Below are 22428 nucleotides of genomic sequence, written 5' to 3' on the forward strand. Positions count from 1 at the left end.
AACATCACCGTATCATTCTTTACGTGGTATTGATCTATGATGACATATAGAGGAGTGACCATGCATAAGGCTCTACAAGACCCAGCTAGCAATTGAGCTGACACCTGCTCTTATAGCCCTTCCAGGTGTCCGAGTGCTCTGTTAGCTTCATGTATGTGCTGTCTATCTGGGATTTGAGCTCCTTCAGGACTCGTTGGCTGCTTTCCAATGTACCCCTCACTGGATCAGAAACTGGCAGTTTTTGGCACAGTTCTTCAATTCGTTGTAGCCTTTTCTCACACAGGTGGTAAGATCCCTTATCACCGAAGAACAACTGATGGGAGACAAAGCAGAAAATTCAATAAAACTACAAACTTGTAGAAATCACAAAGCATATCTATATTTTTTTTATGAACTACTAAGATAAAAAAAAACACGTTAAAGACAAGACTTGATCTAAGCTGGGCACAAAGTGTTTAGTGGCTTAAATGTTGCTCAGAATTTCAGTTTATTATTGACATCGAAATTTATTTCTGTAAACACCCCCATGGCAGCGTATAATTCATACCATGTGTTCCTTGATCATTCTTTCATTGCCTTCTCTTGATAACACCTTGTTCTGTCGAGCTAGTTCAGCTTTGCACTCCTCCACTGTGACCAGGAACTTGCTTTTCTGTACTTCAATCTTCAAGTGGATCAAATGATACGGAGCTTCTGTTTGAAGATCCTACACACCCACGGAGTAGTAAGGAAGCACAGAGAAAAAACACTACTCCTATTACCTCAGGGTGAAGTTACTACAAATAAATTATCTAAAAACTGATAATACAGAAAATTAGGCATATATGTGCATGAACAGATAGGGATTTCTCTGTATTCACTTTGTCACCAATATGTCTTAGATATAAGATCATAGGTTGAGACATTTAACATGTATGTATAAGACACACTACAGATACATCTTCATTCTTGGCAAGATATGCCAAATATTTCCTGTATAAAATAGTATTCACAACTGTTTCCAGAGCTTGCTGCTTGCTTGCTAGTGAGAGACCAGTCATACATCACTCCAGCTTTGACCAGCAACACGCTGTTGCAGGCAAAACATTCCATAGCTTATGAGCAAAGTTTGTTCAGTTTTTAGAGTCTTTGGTAGAAGACAAAATTTAAACTGATAGCCTGACCTCTTACAGATTATTTATTTTGGTTGGTTGGGAAAGTAATTGCAATCATCCAACATCAGCATAAAGAAAAGCTAGCATATATTCTGAAGAAATGTCCTTAACACAGGTATCATTACGGCTATATGTAGGGAGAAAATGAAGGTTTTATAATTAATGTCTCACATTTCTTGACTTCACTTAACCATTTTACTTAACAGAGCTTTTTCAAGAGGCTATTTGTAGGTGTAGCTGTATCTAATGTTGTAAAATAGATTTTTTTTCTTTTTTTTCCCAATTGTACAGGAAGACAAATAATCAACTTACTTGTTTTATTTTTCAATATGTAGGTCATGCAGAAACTTTTCAAAACTAAGATTTACAATTTCCAGAGACATAATTCACTAACCTTCCACTGCCTATGGAGTTTTCTCACAGCTTCCTGCAGGCTGTGTTGCTCTTGTTCTGGGAGGATGTCAGTAAGTTCGTCACAAGCTTTCAGAAAGGCATTTAGGACTCTCTGATCCAACTGGTTAAAGAATTCCTGAAATTGAGGCAGAAAGTGAGAAAGTGAGAAGATGAAGCTGGTTATTGATGTGGTAACCTGAAAACATAAAGTTCCTAACACACACTGTAAGTTTCAAGGTTACTTCTGTTGCATTGAAGAATTTAAACTTGAGCTAAGGAAATAACTATTTCTAGCTATTTAAAGTCCAGCAAATTAATATATACTGGATATATTAATATATATCCAGTACACTGATATGATATTTTAACAAGAATATATTTTAAAGCTACGTGCATAAGTAATGGTTATAATACAGACACAGGTATTAATCTGAAAAAAAGAGCAATGCATGCGTGAGACTGGCAAAATATAGTATTCTAACTCTCAATGATCCTACTGACAAAACCTGCCCTAATTTCTACAGGGTCTTTTCACCTTCTGGTTGCTTACATCCATCAGTAAGAGTCGTGATCATTATTCCTTTTCATTTTTCAATCTTAGCATTAGTTTGACCTAATCTGTATAACTTCTACACGTGCAAGAAACTCACATCAATTTTCGAATTAAGTAGGTTTTTCATTTGAATGTCATGCACTCAAAGATTTCCATGAGGAAGGTCAGAGAATTTACTCACGCTATGTTTTCTGAGAAGTTCTTCAGGATTTCCTTTTTCTTTTAAGCAACAATTGGCAATCTGTATTACTTTCTCCAGTTCTGCTCTAGACTCCTCAAATTTCTTCATCAAACGGCTATTTGCTTCTATGTTTTTTCGCCACTCACCAGCTTTCCTGACCATATTCTGAGTTACAAGCAAAGAAAATGAGCTGGCACTTTCACACTGATTTTTATTTGCTCTCTCGTACCATGATCTTACAAAACATGCATTTAATTTGTGTCACTCTTTTAAATATATGCTTTTCACCATGCTTCTCCCTCTCCTGCTCCCATTTTCACAATTTTTAATACTTAGGCTTGAGCTAATGTCATCATTCAAAAAAAAAATTAGTAGATATCTAATATAGATGTCTCTGATACTTTCAGAATGCCTCTACCATTTGATTAGTGTCTTTTCTTTCCTAAAGCCTGCTTTCCTATGTAAAGCACCTGATTTGGCCAAGCTTGCCATTTCATTTTTCCTAGTATCAAACTACTTCGTCCTAACGTGACTTGACATGAAGGTGGTTTGACCCATGGATCCAATCACTTCCATGCTACAGGTCTTCTGACCTGGAATAGGTTTGTAAGATTATCACACTAGAAGGTTGGATAAGTAACCAGGAAGAAAACTGCTTAAAAGAAAGACAGCAAATTTTGTAGTTTATTTGCTGAAATCTTCTTGTTTTGCAACCTTAGACACAGCTCTTCCATTATTCTGTGTTTTAGTCTGTTCCAGTGCATTGCATTATTCAGTGGTTACAATTCCATAAGGAAGTAACAAAACTTACCAGGAGAATTGAACAGTTCAGCAGTTTAATCACTGCAAGGCAGTTCCAAAACCGCTTACTATACACACACAGTTCATCATCCTCACTGATTACAAACCCCAGTGTAGTGAGTTTTGACTAGTGAGCTAATCAAATCTGTCATTCTCAACTTAAACATCTTACTAAATCTTTTTAAAGTTTCCTGATAAAAATAAATCCATAATATTAGAATTATACAGGAATATATTCTTTACATGAAAAACTTCCAGTTTCCAGTATTTTAACTCTAGGTATGTCACATTTTGTATGGTTATACCATATTTTATAGGTTTATTTTCTAACATAAAAAGAGACAAACCACTATCCAACTTTATAGGAACAGAATAATTAATGTTGAACATGGTAAATTTACCCAGCTACAACTGTATCTGATTTTTCTACTATAAGCTAAACTTAAATAATGATTTCTGTTACAAATCAAACCCCACTTATCTTTAGGTACAACCCACAAATACCATAAAAATTTTGTAATCCACCACTCAGAACTCTTTACTGATAGGTGATTTTCTGTAGTTTAAAATTCAGTTTAGATACCTTTATACTGAACAATAATTGCCTGAAAACAAATATAATAGAACCCAACGTCTGGAGATCTGACTCCAAGATAACCATAAAATCATAGAATATACTGAGTTGGAAGTGACATACAAGGATTGAGTTCAGCTCCTCATTCTGCACAGGACAACCCCAAAAATCACACCATGTGTAATGATTAATTTCAGATTAATTAGAGTGGGACTAGATGGGGGCTGAATAGCCCTGAAAATATCAGTAATAAGTGATAATAACAACATAGAGCTCTATAGCTAAGGGGGAATATAGACCAAAGCATATATCTTTATATTAACAAATGCAACATATTTGCAACCTTCTAGATTCACAATCCATGACATTTTCTGAGTAAATACAAGGACCAGCAACAGTAGCATGTTCAAGAGTTTCCATCTTCCATGTTTTGTGTGAAATAGGATGTATAAGAATATGAGAGCAAATAATTAGCCAAGACAATAAAGTTAGGAAAAAAAAATGACAGTGCAGCCTTTAACAGCAGGATTTCAGATTCCTCATTCCAAAGGAGCCTGAGACATATGAAAGCTCTCTTAAATCCCAGCTTCCGCTGTGGTAGGCTCACCTCTGAATAACTGCATAGAGAACATGACTGTCAGTCCCCTGACCACTTATCACCTAATACAGACAAATCCTTAATTAATAACTTGGCACCAGAGAGGAGAGCTATCCAGCATGGTAGCTATAGAGTGACAAAATGGATGGAACATATGAATAAACCTTCAAAAATATGCACCAAGGTATGATATTATTACCTGAAAAGTAATCTGAACTTGCGTAACTTTCTTCTGAAACGTTGACTGCTGGAAATGTTGTAACACTTCACTGGAAGCCACACACTGCAGGATACTCTGACTGTTTCTCTCAATCAGGGACAAATCTTTCTTGCAGTTTTCTTGGTAAGCTACCAAATCCTGAAATAAAAAAACACATATACACCCTGGCCAGGAACAAAGGAGAGAAAAGTCTGGTAAAATAACAAGGTGGTTTTGACAATAAGAACAAAAGGGATGAGGTCAAAGAACCAATAAGAAACAGACTATACAAAATATTATATGGAATAACACAGACAACACGACTTTCTTTTTGTATGGTAAGTCTGTACCCAAACAGAGCTCTAGCTATTTATAAAAAAAAGGCCCAGACAGATACCCAAGCCCTTCAGATAGTTTTAGAGAATGTTGATCAATACATTATTCTGCAATTTAATGTTATGGGATTTCTATATTTATTATATAATTGGAAGCAGGAAGTAGTGAAATCAATAGACATAAGAATGACAGCTCTCAGTAGCAGGTTGAGATCTTAACCCTCCCAACCTTTCAAAAAATTAATCTTTCATGTCAGCTTTTGGAATTCAGATTTCATTACAAATCCCATTAAGTAATGAGATAAGAGAGAAAAAAGAAAACATGCATGAAGTAGTACAGGCTTTAAAAAAAATGGTTTAAAAATCCTGCAGTGAGGAAACTATTCTGCCATTGAAGGTGCACTCCATTTCTTAGCACAAATCTTGGTTTACTCTCTGATCAGGTAGAAACCAGCACTCTCCATATAAATGGTATGATTTTGGTTCCTTGCTGGCAAATAACTCCAGAAGCAACGTCTTTTTATTGTGACCCTCTGGGGCAGATTAACCTTTGAAAACAGAAGAGAGGAGTGCTCTTAGGAGCTGCCCCTTAACCTGCATTTTGGAAATGTGATTCACCCAGTGTTAATAAACAGAAGATGATTTACTTGGGAAAAAAATGGACTGGCTGGATTCAAGGTCACCAGATCATTTTTACTAAAATACAATCAAAGTTTGAAGTCACTGGAAGAGAACAGCCTTCTTCTTGGATTATTGGGCCAATCTCCAGAGTCATTACAGGCTTGAACTAATTTTTACATATAAACAAACACATAAATGAAATTAAATCTCTTTGTTCCATTATTTTTCCTGAGGGGTTCTAAATGGCTTTGAAATACTTCAGCTTGTTGCCTGAATATGAAGAAGTATTTGCTTACCTTACTGAGTTGCAATCCAAATTCCTAAGAAAGCTAATTGCAAATACTCAGAGGCAGCAGATCTTGGTAAGATGTTTCTGAAACTTACTTGGGCTTTTTGTTTAAGAACAGCTGTGGGTTGTGCTTCAGGGTCCAGGATAGAAATTATTTCATTGACTTTTTCAAGAGATTCATAAAAATGTGTGATTTGTTTCTCCAGTTCTTCCAGTGGAGACAGTAGACGCTGGCATTCATACAGCAGGGCACAGGAATACTCCTTAACCTTTTCACCATTAAAAAAAATATTGAAAAAGTTGTAAAATTCAATAAATAATAACTTCCTTTGCAGGTAGGTTTATATAGTTGCTACCTAGTCTTTTTAAAGATTGATCAATCCTGATCCTGTATTACTTCTTAAAGAACAAAATATTAAATTTAAGAATGGTAATCGTAGCATCTAGGAGAAGTAACATGTTCTCCATGCTGAATCACTCTGTTGTTACAACTACATATTTGTTCAAATGCATATATGTGAGCATTTATGTACAGGAGCTTACTATTTATTAGTTCAACAGTCAACAACATATGTAGTAGAGAAACTGTTCTGCAACCTTGCTCAGCTGCTCTTTGATCCGTGTCAAAGTTCCCAGCATTTCATTCACTTCCTCTTGGGAAACTTCTTTTGTAATAAGTTGCACTGTTCTTGTAACCGCTTTATACTGAGCTTCCATTGCAGGCAATTTCTGCTTAGTATTCTGAAACAAGTGGTTCAAAAATATTTCAACAGCAGCATTTATGCATTCATGGGAGATACAAGACTGATAAAAGATATAAATTCTAATTATCAATTATTTTCATCACTGATTTTAAGTGGATACTGAGCCATGTTTCAAATGCATGAAAACTGAGCCAAAGGGTATCAGTCAATTCACGTGAATATCATTTGAAACTACAGAGAAAAAAATATCTAGTTGGGCAGTATTTTTGAAATTTACTCTAAAAATGTCACTCATAGAATACAGTGATTTATATTAGCTATAGCCAAAACCACACCACACCACGAAAAAAAGCACCACTGGTAAAAACAAACAAACAAACAAATTAGTAATGGAAATGTATACTAAAATAATTTTATTCTATCAGAGTTAAATAGTTACAAGTTTCTCTCTTATGAAGGAGAAAGAAAGAAATGAAAGTAAGACACTTACTTCTAATTCTTGTACAAACATTTTAACATCAAGGAAGGACATTTCTACAGGGGTTGAAAATTTCCTATTGTTTCCATCAATAAAAGCTGTCAAATGGGCAACACCATCCACATATTCTTTCTTCATTTTGTCCAGTTCATCTGCTCGAGCATACTACAAAAATGTAAAGCAAAAAGGAGTAATCAAAGAAATAACCACCCCAAATGAGATATCTGGCAATTAAGAAATTACTTAAAGAATTAGCATGTTTTCAGTGCAATTGTTTGCTGAAAAATTATATTCAATGAAATATAATTTAATGGAAACTGATCTGCTGAATTATTTAGATACTAATCATGTGCATTAATTTTGATAGTGATGATACTAAAAAGAACAGCATGCGTACAAGTGGTCTGCCTTTTTTAAGGTTTGGATCACGTGGGGAATGCCAGACTCTCATTTTTTTCTAACCTAGAATCAACAATTCAATTAATTTCTCATTACCTAAAATACCATTTTTGAAAATTCAACCAAGAGAATAGAATATGAAAAGCCTAGAAAAACTGAAGGATAAGGGAAATTTCAATAACAAAATGCTGGCTGGAAGAAGGGGAAACATATATCTTAGAAAGTGGAAAGAGCTGTATGACAGAAATGGTGAAAAGTCAGTGAGAAAAAATATATAGCCAACAAAAGAAAGAAGCTGTATAAGTAGGGGAAGAGGCATTTACGTAAGTGAATCATCCTAAATATCATCAGCAAATAAAGCTTGAGAACCTTTTAGTCAACTGTCTGGAAAAGTTACAATAAAAGAAAGGCAATCATTATTTCCTTTTCCATTTAACTTGACTGAATATGAAACAGTCATGCCAGTGAGGAAAACAGATCTAGTGCCTTCAAATAGGTGACTGAAAATCAACAGAAGGGGACAATATCATTAGATGCACATTGACTACAGCAAAGATATTTTCTAATGTGTTTATGAAGTGTGAAATACTCCAGTGTAATTAAGCTCACATCCTCCCTTTGCTTTTTAAAGACCAAATATAGAAACAACAATTCTTTTTTTAACAGCAGAATCGCTTTAATGAGATAAAGGGTAGGTTTTTTCGCTTACTACCAGTGCCTCCTTGTGGCACTGGTAAAGTCTGACTAATCTGGGGAAAACATTTAGTTAATTAACTTACACTGTATCTGCTTATTGTTGCAGTACAATAACTGAATGCAACTTTCATCAAAGAGTAGTTAAAATAATAATTTTCACCATTTTCACTGTTTAGCTTTACAGAGCTTTTACAATAACAATAGCTACTAAAAATCAATCATTTTCTTTGAAGAACAGTAGAGGATATGTAAAAATAACATTTTCTGCATCAAGACAGGCGACCATAGCAAAAAACTACAGTTTATACTACTTAAAAATGTCAAAAAATAAAACTAAATAGCTGTATAACCAAAAAGATAAATAAAGAAGAGCCCCCAATAAAATTAACTATTGTCAGGAAGTCATTTCTGATTTAAATAATTATGAACAGCTAGACACCTTATTAAGTTGTACTATAGTCCTGTTAGTAAGGCAATCTGTCCTTCTTGCATGGAAATGATATGTAAATATTGAAAACTAACAAGGGCAATATCACTAACCTGTTTAACTTGCATGAACAATTCTCTCCATCTTCCATTTAGTAACAGAAGCTGTTGTTTAAGATCTCTGGAAATGGTCTCATCACATGTTTCAATCAGAAAATTACCAGCATCATTCATGGCTGTGTGCTGTTGGATCCAATGAGGTAAGTGTCGGAAGAAATCCTGAAGAAGAAAATGAGAACATCTTTCCAAAACCCTTTCAATTAGTCTTTATCTTAAATCACAAAACCAAAATTAATCACCAGCTAATGGCTTGATAAAAACTCTTTGAACAGTTATCCTCTGAAGCTCCTCACATCAAATATGCCATAATAGAATTTCAATGTCTGTGGATGTAACCTGTGGAACTAAAAATTACTGCCAGTTTACTTACAGTTCATTTTAATCAGGTGAGGAGTTTCAGTTAAACAAATGGAACTCCTCCTTAAGAAAAAGCTCTGTAACTAAAAACACTGTTAGGGCTCATCTAATTTCTGTCGTGTTGAAACAACATGGGCTGATAGTAACCTGAGCCCTATACAGGCTGTAGAGGGGTTCTTCCCCTGCTGTGAACTGCATGCAGCTTCCCAGAAGATCTGTGAAGACATTCTTGATCACTGCTTCCTCCTATCTCAGAACAGATGAGTGCAGATGTGAAACGAATGGTTCTCACTGATATTTTTCCCCCCTGTCCCAGTGAGACAGCCTAAATAGACGGTATGCATCTTGCAGGCAGATACACGCACATAAACTGGTATAGAAGACAAGGACCAGCTCCCTCCCTTCCTTTTCTCTCTTCAAGAGGATGGGCAATACCTAAGGCAGGCTCCGTGACTCCAGCTATACCAGTAAACATAACAGGACTCCACCTCTTCTCTGACATGACTTTGGCTTGTCCCTGCTACCCTTGGTCCTCAGGACTTAGGAAGGGGCAGTGATCCATTTTGCTATCAATTCATAGCCTATCGATCTACCCTATAATTTCCAAGACTGTTCATCTGCCAGTGACAGTCCCACACAATCCTTTGCTCAAGGCTGGATCTGAAAAGGTCCTATCCAACCGTATTATCATGCAAAAACAGTTCAGATGCAACTGAAAAGGTCAAATGGATGCATACTGGCTTAATGTCTTGAAGAGAGAACTGACCAGTATACATCCATTTGACTTTTCAGTTGCATCTGAAAACAATACATAGTGTTTTCAATTCCTAAAGCTGAGATCAGTAGTGTACAGGTGCTCTGCACCAATGTATCGGTGAGTAAGTTTAACCACTTCAGTAAATTTTATCTGCAGTCTGAATCTTCCACTTGCAGTGGAGCAAACACCTTGCTTTGTGCAAAACCTACCCTCTATGAGCACATCCAAAAGAAATTAAGTCTGCTGAATCTGGCACTGGTCAGTCATTCAATGGTCAGGCTTACTAGAGGTCAAGAAGAAAACAGCACATGGAGTAAACTACTCACATTCTTGCTCCCACACGCTTATTCCCACAAAACATTACCTTCCTCAGACTCTGCTGGGGATTCTCTACATTGCAGGAGTCAACCTAAAGCATGTGTAAAATTTAAACAAGTTTGGCAGGTACTGTGCTCAATTAAAACAATGCAGTTCTTTTTAAGGAAGTTCTACATGAGATCTACAAGCTCTCTGAAAACTTTTGGATAAAGATGTGTGAGAAAAGTGTGGGAGAGTGCAGTTACAATGAGGTTATTATGGAAAGTGCTTAAGAGGTACTGCAAGTAAACAAAGCAGTTGTAGAAGGAGCAATTTGAAAAATCCAGATCTTTTTTTGCAAGATCTTTGCTACAGGTTCACAGTAATGTTTCTGAAAACAGAAGCCTATGAGAAAGCCAACAAGCCACCTTATTTTCCAAAAAGAACAGTGGTATGTGTTGGTCTTGAAATGAGAGAGAATGAAAAGAAGAAGAAAGCATGACACCATGTTAAAGGGCTACTATGGCCTTTCCCTAGGATAGAATATAGTGGGTTTAAATAATACCAGTAAGGTTTGCAAACGAGAAACTCTGTATCATATTTGTATCATATCATATACTGATATATTTGTGGATTTACAGAACAAATATTTTGAAATGTTTAAAAATGTTTTATGCCATATTCCAAACAATAGTTACGATATTTTACCTGCTTTTCCCGATGGCTGTAAGACTATTAATTGTACAAACCAATTTAAGAATTGCTTTTGATTCTAATAATCAAATAGAAAAACTGCTCAATTGGAACTATCTAAGTGAATATTACTGTTGTGGAGTGCTAGATTCAACATTAAAGGTACAAGTAACTTCTAAAATATGTATCTCAGTCCATAAGCAGATTATGGTACCACTCAGTAATCTTTAATAGTTTGGAGCCAATGTAATTTTAAGAAGAAATTAGCATTTTGGGAAGTATACTGCATTCACGTCTAAGGTTTTCAACATGGCTTTTTTTATCAGAATAGTAAGAATTACTTGCTGGATATGTTAGAAATCAGAAGCAAGTATTTACTCTGTGGGTATATATAACATATATATATATATATATATATATATAAAAGTTACATAACAATAAAGTTATAAATCTGATCAGAGAAGTAAATGTTTTGATTTTATTCATATTCATGGAAAGAGTATTTAATTTTAAACACTGCCCAGTTACTCACATAAAACATACACCACTATTTAAGATCACCTTGATCAGGTGAAATCATCCTTCCTGATCAGTAATAATTGTTTGTATTTATATTATAGCAGACTATTACTTTTCACAGGTTTATTTTTATTTTAAAAGTGTATTCCATTATTTTATATCAGCTTAAACTAACAAACTTCAACAAAAATTATACTTTTCCTTTATACTGCATGAAATGCTCATTCCTGACCTGATGTCAATTTGTCATCTTACAACCTACAAACCCCCTACTTTCGTGTTAAGAGCAATATATTTGCTATATTGGGATTGAGTGCAAATTTAGCACCTATTAAACGCAGGACTATTCAAGTCAATCTGGGTCATTATTGAAGGTCCACAAATTTAAATCTTAGTGCTTCAGTACTCTACAAAAAAAGAAAATAGAAAAAAAAATCTTTATAACCACAGGTTCCCCAAACAACTTGTCTAAAGATTTTTAAAATGCCAGGAAATAGATAAGGAAAAATTACTTACCCATCAAACATAACAATATATATTAATAGTATTGCAAGGCAATGAATGTTGAAATCTGTCATCTACATGTCAGAAAAAACAGTGGAAAAAATAATTTTCTTCAAGTGTCTTTATAGGTAGGCCACGACTATGCACTTTGGTGTTAAGAGCTGTATTTGCCTTTAAGTGAATCATGTAACATTCTTATCTCTGAGCAATATTGCTGCCCTATATTCATGTCAAAGATGACTCTAACCATGTTATCACAGATGATGCTTTCCTTCATTGTGTGTATATACGTAGATCCCATATAAGCAAAGATTGACATACCTATGATGAATGAAGACAGTATAGAAAACCCGAAAAAATCTCTTGCTCTTCTATGACATTTCACAAAACAAGCTAAGCAAATGCAAAAACACATCCCATGCTTCCTAATTTACAAAATAACCAGACACATATGCTATTAGTGCATACCTTTTTAGAATGTTCAGGCTGATTCAGCATTTTTTCAGCATCTTCCAGCCAAGCTTGCAGACCTGCCACAGTGCTGCTGTATCTGTCCCAATTAGCAATTACTTCTTCCAACATGCTTCTTACACTTCTCACCTCTACTGAGAGGTTCCTCCACTGAGCTGTCGTATCACTCATGAATTTCATCACATTCTCAACTTCTTCCACTGAGATACAGGAAAGACATTGATTATTTTGGTTATTATTATTTCTGTAAAGCTTAACTTCATGTTATGATTGCCCATTCTCATCAGAGAATTATATTTTACTGTAACTTCTAATTTAGTAGGCTTTTATATACTTATGTTCACTTCACAGTCCAATTTTAGTGCAAAATCATGACTGAGAAATTAAACCTGTGAATTAAAGACTGAGAAAAGTACATCAAATGAATGCTAAAATAAAACAGGCACACTACATATTCCGTGTGGTGTTCATTTCAAATCCCCAAGAAAACAAATCAGGGGATAAACTTACCTTAAAGAGGCATAAAATATGAGATGTATTATATAAAGATGCATATTATATCTGCATTGAAAAGTATGGAATGAAATTCTAATCATTTTTCCATTAACTTTGAAATTAAACTGCTGGTGATTTTTGCCATTTAATTTTTAATATTTTCCACACTGCAGTAAAGGAACAAGTGTGTCCTCATTCCAGAAGAAAAAAAACAGAGAAGAAAAAGGACCAAGGAAATGCTGAGACTTCACAAAATACACAGAATATAGATATTTTAAACAGTTTTTAGCTCAGGTGTCCTCTAATTTCTACTGCTATTGCTGAATTCATATATGTGAGTACTTGTCCTTTAGAAAGCAATTTGTTACTGGATTTTACTAATAGCATTGAATAAATCTGTGACTCTTATTCTTTGTAAGAATATCTTGTAAAAAATATTTACTTTTGTAAAATTTGGGTATCACTATCAACTTAAATTTCTCAACAAACAAAGGTATCCATTTTCTGTCCCCTTTAGAAGCTGCAGCAATCCTCCACAGACATTACTGTCAGTAGAGATTAAAGTGACCCCATGTCTGTAATTATCTAGGTCAAATATTGCCCTCAAATTCTCACTGAACTCAGCAATGTTCAGGAATGACACGAGGCAGCTGTTGAATCAGCTACACATTTTTATCATGTATATCCATACTTCAACTATCATTTGAGTTCCTCTTATAGGTTTCCAAAATTAATGAAGAACCTTCAATAGATCAAAGGATAATTTTGCAATTATAATGATACTGGGATCAACTCTCTATTTGTCTTTTTCTAGTAAATGAAGCCAAGCCAGGGAGCATTTCCAGGCAACAGAACATGATTTTCCCTACTCCTAATTTGGTCTCTGGCACACTTTTGGCCCAAATCAACAATACTGAAATAATCCAAAAGTTAGCATGGATGATGGACTTCTCCTATGAGGAATTCAGAACACGATCACCCTCTGGAGATTCAGAAATCTGCAGGAGGAAATCTAACAGCAGGAGGGCAGGCTGCTCTGGACCAGGTGACACGTTATAGAATATGTGAAATTGCTACCAGAGGCTGTAGTCTCTGGTGACCTGCAGCTGCTGTTGCTGAACAGCTCTGCTGCATGGATGAAACAAGTATTAGGAGACCTTTTTAAAGGACACTTACACCTAAAGAGATTAAAATGCTGTTGCAGTGACAAAAGAAATATAGACATTTACCTGAGCCATTTGCTTTGGCATACATTTCAGCTGCTCTTTTCAAGATCTGGTAAGTAACTTCATATTGCTCAAAGAACTTACTATTTTCAATAACAGACTGAAAAGAAAAAAATGCAACAGACAAAATAAAGGTAGATATTAAGAATAAGGATAATTTCCATGAAATTACATCAGGATAGTGATGACAACTTTTAACTTCTTTATTCCTCCATTCATCTTTTCATCACTATAAAATAATATTTAACTTATCATAATTATAAAATAGTATACAAATTTCACCTTTTCAAATTAATGCTACAGCAGAGTATATTGTTACAAATACAGATTTATTTACTTTCCACACAGAAAGTAAAGGCTTCTTAGGCTGCTAATTGCTGACTTGCTGAAACTCACCAGCATGTGGTAGCTAGAATGTGCAGAAACTGAGTAATTAACTTACAAGTTATATAATGAGAACTGTTTTATACTGAAATGTAAGTGGAATAATTTTAATAGAGGAGAAAATTTCCTTCATATAGATCACCACAAAAATCAAATCCAGTTAAAGTTTAAAAACTGTTCCTGTATTAAGCCTTTGTAGAAAGATGGGTTACACTTCAAGAGATAAAAAACATTTGCCTTATCCTTCAGTTTTTCTTTACCTCCTTTGCAATTGGTAAAAATAAGATTATGGAAACCCTGTACAAAGAGATGCTGTCTGTCCAAAGTGTGACACAGTGTTTTTCCTTTCTGAGTAATGGTTTAGCTGTGTAATGTGTTATAGTGTGATGAATAAATTATCTGAAAAAATTTTGGTCAAAAAGTTATGCCTCTGATATTTACGCCTCTTTATTCCTGATGGCAAATGACACTGACCTTTTTTAATGTCTTTCGGAAATGTTACTTTAAGTGCAACATATAATTACAGCTCTGTATTATGCAATCATATTGTATCTTGTATTACCACTGTTACAAAAGGGAGAGAAAGGCAGAGTTTGGAATGGTTTGTAGCTTATGCTACATTCCAAGCCTCCTCATCTGTAGATTACAAAATTAAGGAATGTGTGCCCCACATATGTCTATACAAGCTTTGGAATGCCAGAACAGGCAAAAATAGACCAATGTGACTGGCAAAACCAGGTTTCAAATGAAGTTCAATGAATTTTGAAGAGGAGAATTAGATTTTGTGTGTTCATGAACCCATATTACATAACATAAAAAATGTTTTAAAAAATAATTTGCCAGCCAGCATATATCTAAAAATCTTCTATTTTAAAACCTTTGACAGTTACTATGTCAAATTACCACAGTTATCTAGTATGAAATTTAGAAGTGTGTTTATAACCAAGGAAACTAGAAGTCAAGAACAGTCAGAATTTTTCTCTGCTCTCCTGTTAAAACAAAATCTGCCATGTATAAAGAACTACATACTTTACCATGAATTATGTGACAAACTCCTGACTTTCACTTTTGCCAAACCCACACAAGACATTTTAAATTAAAAACTGAATTAAAAACTCCTAGACTTCATGTGAGTAAAAACGATTCATATAACACTGACCTCAAGAGCTACTGGAAATATTTTCAAAAATTAAATATAGATGTTTTTACTGATTAATATTGTCGCCCATCTGACAAGACTCCTTGAAGAAAATAAACAGCTTTCCCAATAGAAAAGTGCTCAGACAGCAATGTCAAAACACAGTTCTGTGGGTTAAAATCCATGGATAACTCTACCTAGTATCTCCATTACAGCTGAGACTTTAATACAGTATATTCTTCAGGCTGATGGTGTACAATCTGTGCTGACCTTTACTTCTGGTATATGACAGATGGGTGAAAAGAAGATAAGATGAAGTAACAAACACCACTTTTATTTTTAAGCTAGAGTACATAAATATTTTCCGGGCATATGTTCTACTCAGATCCTAATTACGCATGTTCCTAGAATGCTGACATTCCTCAGTCTGCTTTGGCAGACAAACAGACTTACATTTTTATCTCCTACTAATATAGTCACTGACTATAAGGTACTGACTACAGCTTTCCTACATAAGACTCCTAATCTACTGAAAGAGTTACACTTGGCTCTTGGTCCTAGAAAAACGGTGCCAGGCAAGCCAAAGCAAATAAATTCTCTTTCCATCATTGGACACATTGAAGGACCCGGATATCAAGGCCATCAAGAATGAAAATGAGATATATTTATCGTCCTGTCCCGATTTTCTCATTTTGATGTTATGTGGTTTCAAAAACGATACAAGGAAGCATTTTCTTTCCCTAATGACCACCTCAATATTAGTGGTTTGAATAACAAGAATAATTGTGGCAACTGCAAATTAATATACAAATTAACAACTTGATGTTCATTTTAAAGCAAAAAAATAAGAAAGGGACATAAAAAAAAATCCAAAAGTCAAGCTATCCATTTTTTTATTATATCCTTGTCACTTTTGTAGTTTTTTTGACAGTCTTACAGAATAAACAAATGGAGTGTAAGTCCTAGGTATTGCACATCACTCTAGCAGACTAAGCTATTTCAAGGAATATCTGAATTTTGCAGAGACTGCCTAAAAAAAAAAGGGTAAACCAACTCCTGAATTTTTATTTGTCCCTAACTGCTAAAGTTTAAACACAGAAATTCTTCCTGTGTAGAGGAACTTCACTGAGTTTGAAGTTCCCTTCCAAAGCAGTGGGGGTATCAATAATTTTCTCTACACATCGACCTGGCTCTGAATGGTTCTATAACTGTATGAATTCTTTCTAGACTTAATTTTCCCATGCAATTTTCACTGTATGGATTAGATAGAAGGGAAAAAAGTATTTAGATCAGCCCCGTTTTAGAAAGAATCCCTCACGTCCTAACGTGGAAGTGCAGCAGTAGTATCTTGGCACTGCACATGTGAATTTAAAAAGATACAGCAGTATAAGACTGAGAGAAAACAACTTATCAATTAACTCCTGTAAGTCAATAGTTTCTGTTTCTTAACATGGTATATGGCTGGAGCAATCTCTTTCCAGAACAGAAATAAATTAATGGGTTTAATATACTAATGCTGAGTAGAACAACAACAAAAAATAATTCTTTAAAAGAATAAAATGACTTCCCTATTGGTACAGTATATTGAACAAGTACACAGAGGTACACAGAATAACATCTTTTTTTAAATTCATTTGGAAGACTTTAAAAAAAAGTACTGTATGGGAATGCATGCCAAAAACCTACTCTATTTCTTAAATTGTGTATAGTCACTATAAAGTACATCTTTGCAGTGGTAAAAGAAGATGAAATTAAGTTCTTTGGAATTGCTATATAAAGTAAGTAAAATTCTAGGATTTGGAACCTCCAGATGTGCTTGCTAAATTAATCATCAAACAATTAGTACTTGGGACATTGTTTCTCTTTCTTAAGAAATGGTGCAAAGAGAATAATTTTAATTTTTAGTCTTTTGACTAAAGTTCCTCATCGGGAAGACAGATTCACCTCTGAAAACATATTCCATAGGAATACAATCATAAAGTTGATGGCTGGCAAATCTTATTTCTGTTTGGTTCTCTTATTCATTTCTAGAAAACTTAAATATTAATATTTAAAAAATAATTATAAAAAGATGACAACCCCAACTTACGATGTAATTTTGAAGAAGCAGTTCCACAGACTCTCGCCTTCCATACTTGATAATCCATGATTTTAACTTTGATTCTGCAAGGACTAAGAGTGACAGTAGACGGTACTTCAGTTCCAGAAACTCCATTTTCAACAGATGGAGCTCAGATGAGGAGACAACAAAATTAAACCTATAAAACGAATCACACTGTAGTAAAATAGAGCAATATTCATTTTTGTAGGAGAGACTGAAAGCTTTAGTTACAGTTCCAATATTTTTCTAATCTTTCACCTTATTCAGTCTACAAACACTGAATTATGTATGATGATATTCTGATGACTGCTCTTGAACAACAAATTAATTATATTTCTGTTTATTCATATAAATAATCGGTTTACATCTGTTACTAAGTTTTGCAGAGTAATTTTTTTTTTTTTAACATGCATCCTGGTTGTTGTTATATAACACTTCTTCCAGGGACAAGCAATAACAGGATCAATACAGAGTCAAAGTATTCCCATCCAAAATTCATAGCTTGTTTTGATTTTCATCAATCTTCAAAGCATCATGTTTTTCAGTATATATTTATATATATTCTAGGAGGTTTTAATATCCATCTCAGTTAGTCACTGAGAAACATAACCAGACTGTAATTTCTACATTAACAGATTAAAAAGCAAACAGGCTCCTCTTCATGCACAGAAGCTTTTAATTTCAGATTGAAAGCCTTACCTGTCTGCCATATCCTCTAACTGGTCAGGTGGAACAGGCACTCCATTAACAGACCTGGTCCTGTGGATCTCATGGAATGCTTTTTTGTGACCATCTATGTTTTTCAGCAGATCCTGATTTGATTTTAAGAAAGAGAGAGAAATTGAGGGGGGGGAGGTAGAGAAAAGGCTCACAGTAGGCTATCTAACTAATAAGCACAATTTTAAGCCTTCACTGATGACTCAGTGTAGTTAACTATTTGATCATGCTCGCACATTTGCATGCAAGGTTATGCATACCACAAAAGCATTTACATCAACTTGAACATTTACACAGGGAACCCTCTTATGTGAAGCTCTGTTACAGCTACATTAAACAATTATGGAAGATTTTAAAACAGAGGATGCACTGCAAAGGTTTAACAAACTCTTAACTGTATTAAATAATCCCCAAAATGCAGTCTGCTAATAAGCTCACATCACAACAGCATAATCTTGCTAAATTTCTCTTTACATCTTTCCAACAGATACTAACCTTTAGTAAGTATAGATTAAAATTTTCAGCAACTAATCTACTCCTCTATATATAGGCAGAAGACCTCTAGTTTCTTACATAAGTACATGTTCAATATTTAGTAAACTTTTCACTCTCTCACCATCAAAAGATTTCAGGATTTCTCTCTCAATATTGCACGAACAAATGCAGAATGTGGTACGCGACCTGTATTCCTGCAATATGAATTGTACCAGCGAAAACCTTACAGCAGAGCACACTTCAACTGTAACTAAGCAACACCGCTTCAAACGGCTTCCTGGAGATTACATATTAAAATGAATGACTGGCAGCACTCTTTGAAGAGATACTGTTAACAATAACACGTCAAGTCCCCAGCAAGCGGCTGAGAGGAATAGAATGGTGGGTATTTTACTGCATACGGAACAGCTGCTGGCACAAACTGCTCAGAAGCCTCCTAGCAAAGGAGATAATACAAGGTTCCCCTTTTCTCACCTGAGAACAAAATGCAGGCTTCTGTATTGATCATACATATCTATTTACTCCTCTGTGCCAAGGAAGCGCTTCTCCCCAGCCAACATCGAGTGTTTACACAAGAGGAATCAATGGTAATTCTCTAGCTCAGCTCACCAAATGGCCCCACTATCACCATCAACCTGCCTGCATTTTCATTGTTTTCCACTTCAGCCAACATCTTGTTGTGAAGAGAAATTAACTAGTCATTCTCAGATGCAAGTGATGTGCTGATTTTACCACGGTGAAAACTCCTGTGACTAATATAGTTTCACATAAAGGAAAGACTTGAAACAAATATCTCAGTTGCATTTGAGACCTTGCAATCCTCCTACCACGCATCCCCCCTAACAACCAATCATAGTTCCATCCAGCATCATCCAGAAGTTATATACAGCGTTCTCATAAAATGAAATCCTGCTCTGTAAAATGACCCTCAACAAGCACAGACATTGACCTTGATTTCTGGATCGCTGTTGCAATATCAACTAAAATAAACTGAAGTGCTTGCCTGATTCCAAGAGGTTAGTCCAAATAAGCTGGTACGTTTTGTACTAAGTTCAAAATGGCCATAGGCTGTAAAGTTCACTAAAATAACCCATTGTCAGATGAAACAAAGATAAAGAGATGATGTCATCTGAACAAAACCATAACAAACAAACAAACCTCAAGGAAACAAGGAAACAAAGACTGAAAAAAATACACATGCATTTCTGGTACTATCCAATAGCACATTAGGATTCATCAATTCAAATCTGAGAAACAAAACAAACTCCAGGAGCAGATATAATTACACATGCTTCTCTTGAAGCTTTTTCTATCCTACTCTCATGGGAAAACTCCCCTGGCACAGATTAACCTAAATCAAAGTTTATTTGTTGGTACAAAAATTCCTCACCACAGTATTTCTGATGCAAATAAAACACAGCTTAGGATACACTCTTTTGTCCTTCTTATGAGTGTATCAAAGGAGGTCTATAGTGTTCACACTCTAACAAAAGAGCGTTTGACATGTTATTTTTAAAACAAATGCCAAATCCTATGAATCCCTAAACAGTTGATGTTAATAACAAAGTTAGTAAAATTCATTATGAGAGACTAGACCCCATATCTTCCTCATAGATTTTAATATTGTTTAACTTTATTAGCTATTACTAAAGTTAGAAGAGCTGAAATTGTTCTAATAAAAAGTAATCACGTGACCATGAAACTTCTTGGCTTTTCATTATATGACATTACTTTTTGATACAAAACCCCCACCCATATCCTAAACACAAAAAATTACGAATTTACAATCAAATTTTAAAATGGTAGTGATAGAGAAAAAAAGAGATGTAAAACAATACAGCCTTACTGCCTCAAGTACTGCCTTTCTCTACACCATCTCTTCCCTTTCATTTACTGGTTCAGTTTCTTTTATCATCTCACCAACGTATTTTTTCACCAATATATTTTACTCATACATATTACATAAATGCAGACAAACTTCACAGTTTTGATTTTAAATGAGAACTTGGACTCAGCAAAGAATAATGCTACAGCTATTTAAATTCATCTGGAAAAGTTTCCTGTTTACCACAGCATGCTATGTGCCATCGCAGATGGCTATCATGCTATCTGTCATCACGACCCTATGAAAATACATTTTATTCTAATTTTCTCTCCTCCATGCATATCCCCTGCAGTGATATCAACACAGTTTGTAGGTTTTCTCCCTCTTTCCTGTTTCACCCAGTACGTTCTTACTGGTTGAACAATGTACCCAACTTATGAGCTCCCTTCAGAATTTTACATAGAAATTAAAATATTAATACCTGGTATCTTTCAGATAAAGGAAGCAGGAACATTCAAAAACAACTTTGAATATTGCTTTTAAGATACAGGGATATCATGGCTCAGGTCATCACAACAAGACATGTGGTTTTAGCCACCATTAGGATGACACAATCCACAGAAACTAGAAATAATCTTTGTATAGTATGGATCATTTACAGCTGTGGCAACAATGAAGTGCAATGCACAGAATGAATGCATGTACATCTACCTTATGTTGTTCAAGCTTCCTGTGTATTGTATTTGCTGTTTCCTCGTGAGCTTGCTGAACAGTCACTTCTTCCCTCAAAGCAGCCTCTGCTCTATAGAGCCAAGCACCTATGGTACCCAAAGGTGCAGGAAGAGATTTATCAAGGTATATGTGCCAATCAAGCAGCTAGGAAATAAAAGTAAAAGGATTGAAATTACTTCCTTGCTAAATTATACAAAAAGTACATTGATGAAAATCCGACTTTATACTGTAAGACCAAAACCCCACATAACAGATACACTACTCCACATGAGTTTGGAAATTATAGCATTCTCACAGGCAACAAGATCTCTGTAAGGATTTGTTGATTCACATATTTCCCTTTCAGAATGGGAAATGGAGTTACAGAATGACCACAAATAAACTGGAACAACTGACAAGCTAAAGATCTGGAATTTCAACAGTTAACAGGTCCAGTAAGGGACGCAAGACCTTCGTCCAGCAATGTAGTTTAATTCATGTTCCTGAATAAAATCTTTTTATCTCTATTTTGAACATATTTTATATATGTAAGGTGCAAATGAATCTCAAAGGACTGTGGAGGCGAGAATATGGCAGTAAAATACAGTGTCTTATTGGCAATCCCAGTTATGGGAGTGAAAACATAATGCAAATTATGTGAGAACTCCAGAATATTTTTAAACAGATCCTCTGTTAAATATATGACATAAAAAATACATATATACACTATGAATATGCACTCGTAATAATGATTTAATAACTTCTTATTTGAGACAAATAATATAACTTGCTAGGGATTTTCATTAAATTGTACAAAATTACTATCACAAATACTAATACTAATTTATTACTATTGCAAACAGGTCAAAAATAGAATTAAAGTCTCATTTATTCATAAAGTATTCAGTACTATACAGAAAGCTTTTTTAGTTATATTAAAAAGATGTTATATTAGAATTTCTCAAATAACTAGCAATTTGCACTAGAACACTGGGTTTGGAAGGGGTATTGTGCATGCTTTTCTTTTTATCCACGTTTTGAACTTCACGAAGCAGGGTTAACACTTTTTCATTAAAGGGAAACCTCAAAGTATAGTCCTTTTCTTAAAGTCTATATTCCATCTTTGAGCAATATTGAAGATGGTAGTGCAGTTAATATTCTCAAAACAAATGCAAAATAATACAGCAGTGCTAGAAATTTAGTCCACTTTTAGGTTC

The 22428-nt window shown here is 34.8% G+C and overlaps 1 protein-coding gene across 16 annotated transcripts in view; it reads right to left on the reverse strand.

Moving 5' to 3' along the window:
• Positions 1–22428, reverse strand: part of SYNE1 (spectrin repeat containing nuclear envelope protein 1) — a 298629-nt gene that overhangs the window by 206624 nt on the left and 69577 nt on the right. For 14 of the 16 annotated variants that reach the window (XM_032684535.1, XM_032684534.1, XM_032684533.1 and 11 more), the window contains 14 exons: positions 21212–21376; positions 18163–18275; positions 17452–17620; positions 13844–13940; positions 12117–12319; positions 8516–8680; positions 6893–7045; positions 6296–6439; positions 5794–5967; positions 4454–4612; positions 2282–2446; positions 1549–1683; positions 548–706; positions 105–313 (listed from right to left, as the gene is read on the reverse strand). In XM_032684535.1, the coding sequence (XP_032540426.1) occupies positions 105–313; positions 548–706; positions 1549–1683; positions 2282–2446; positions 4454–4612; positions 5794–5967; positions 6296–6439; positions 6893–7045; positions 8516–8680; positions 12117–12319; positions 13844–13940; positions 17452–17620; positions 18163–18275; positions 21212–21376 (2210 nt within the window). Of the gene's footprint in view, positions 1–104; positions 314–547; positions 707–1548; positions 1684–2281; positions 2447–4453; positions 4613–5793; positions 5968–6295; positions 6440–6892; positions 7046–8515; positions 8681–12116; positions 12320–13843; positions 13941–17451; positions 17621–18162; positions 18276–18675; positions 18770–18796; positions 18931–21211; positions 21377–22428 lie in introns of those variants that run through there. The other 2 variants (XM_032684543.1, XM_032684544.1) reach the window with 2 other exon arrangements.

Source organism: Chiroxiphia lanceolata, chromosome 3 (assembly GCF_009829145.1).
Source record: "Chiroxiphia lanceolata isolate bChiLan1 chromosome 3, bChiLan1.pri, whole genome shotgun sequence".
Taxonomy (NCBI): domain Eukaryota; kingdom Metazoa; phylum Chordata; class Aves; order Passeriformes; family Pipridae; genus Chiroxiphia; species Chiroxiphia lanceolata.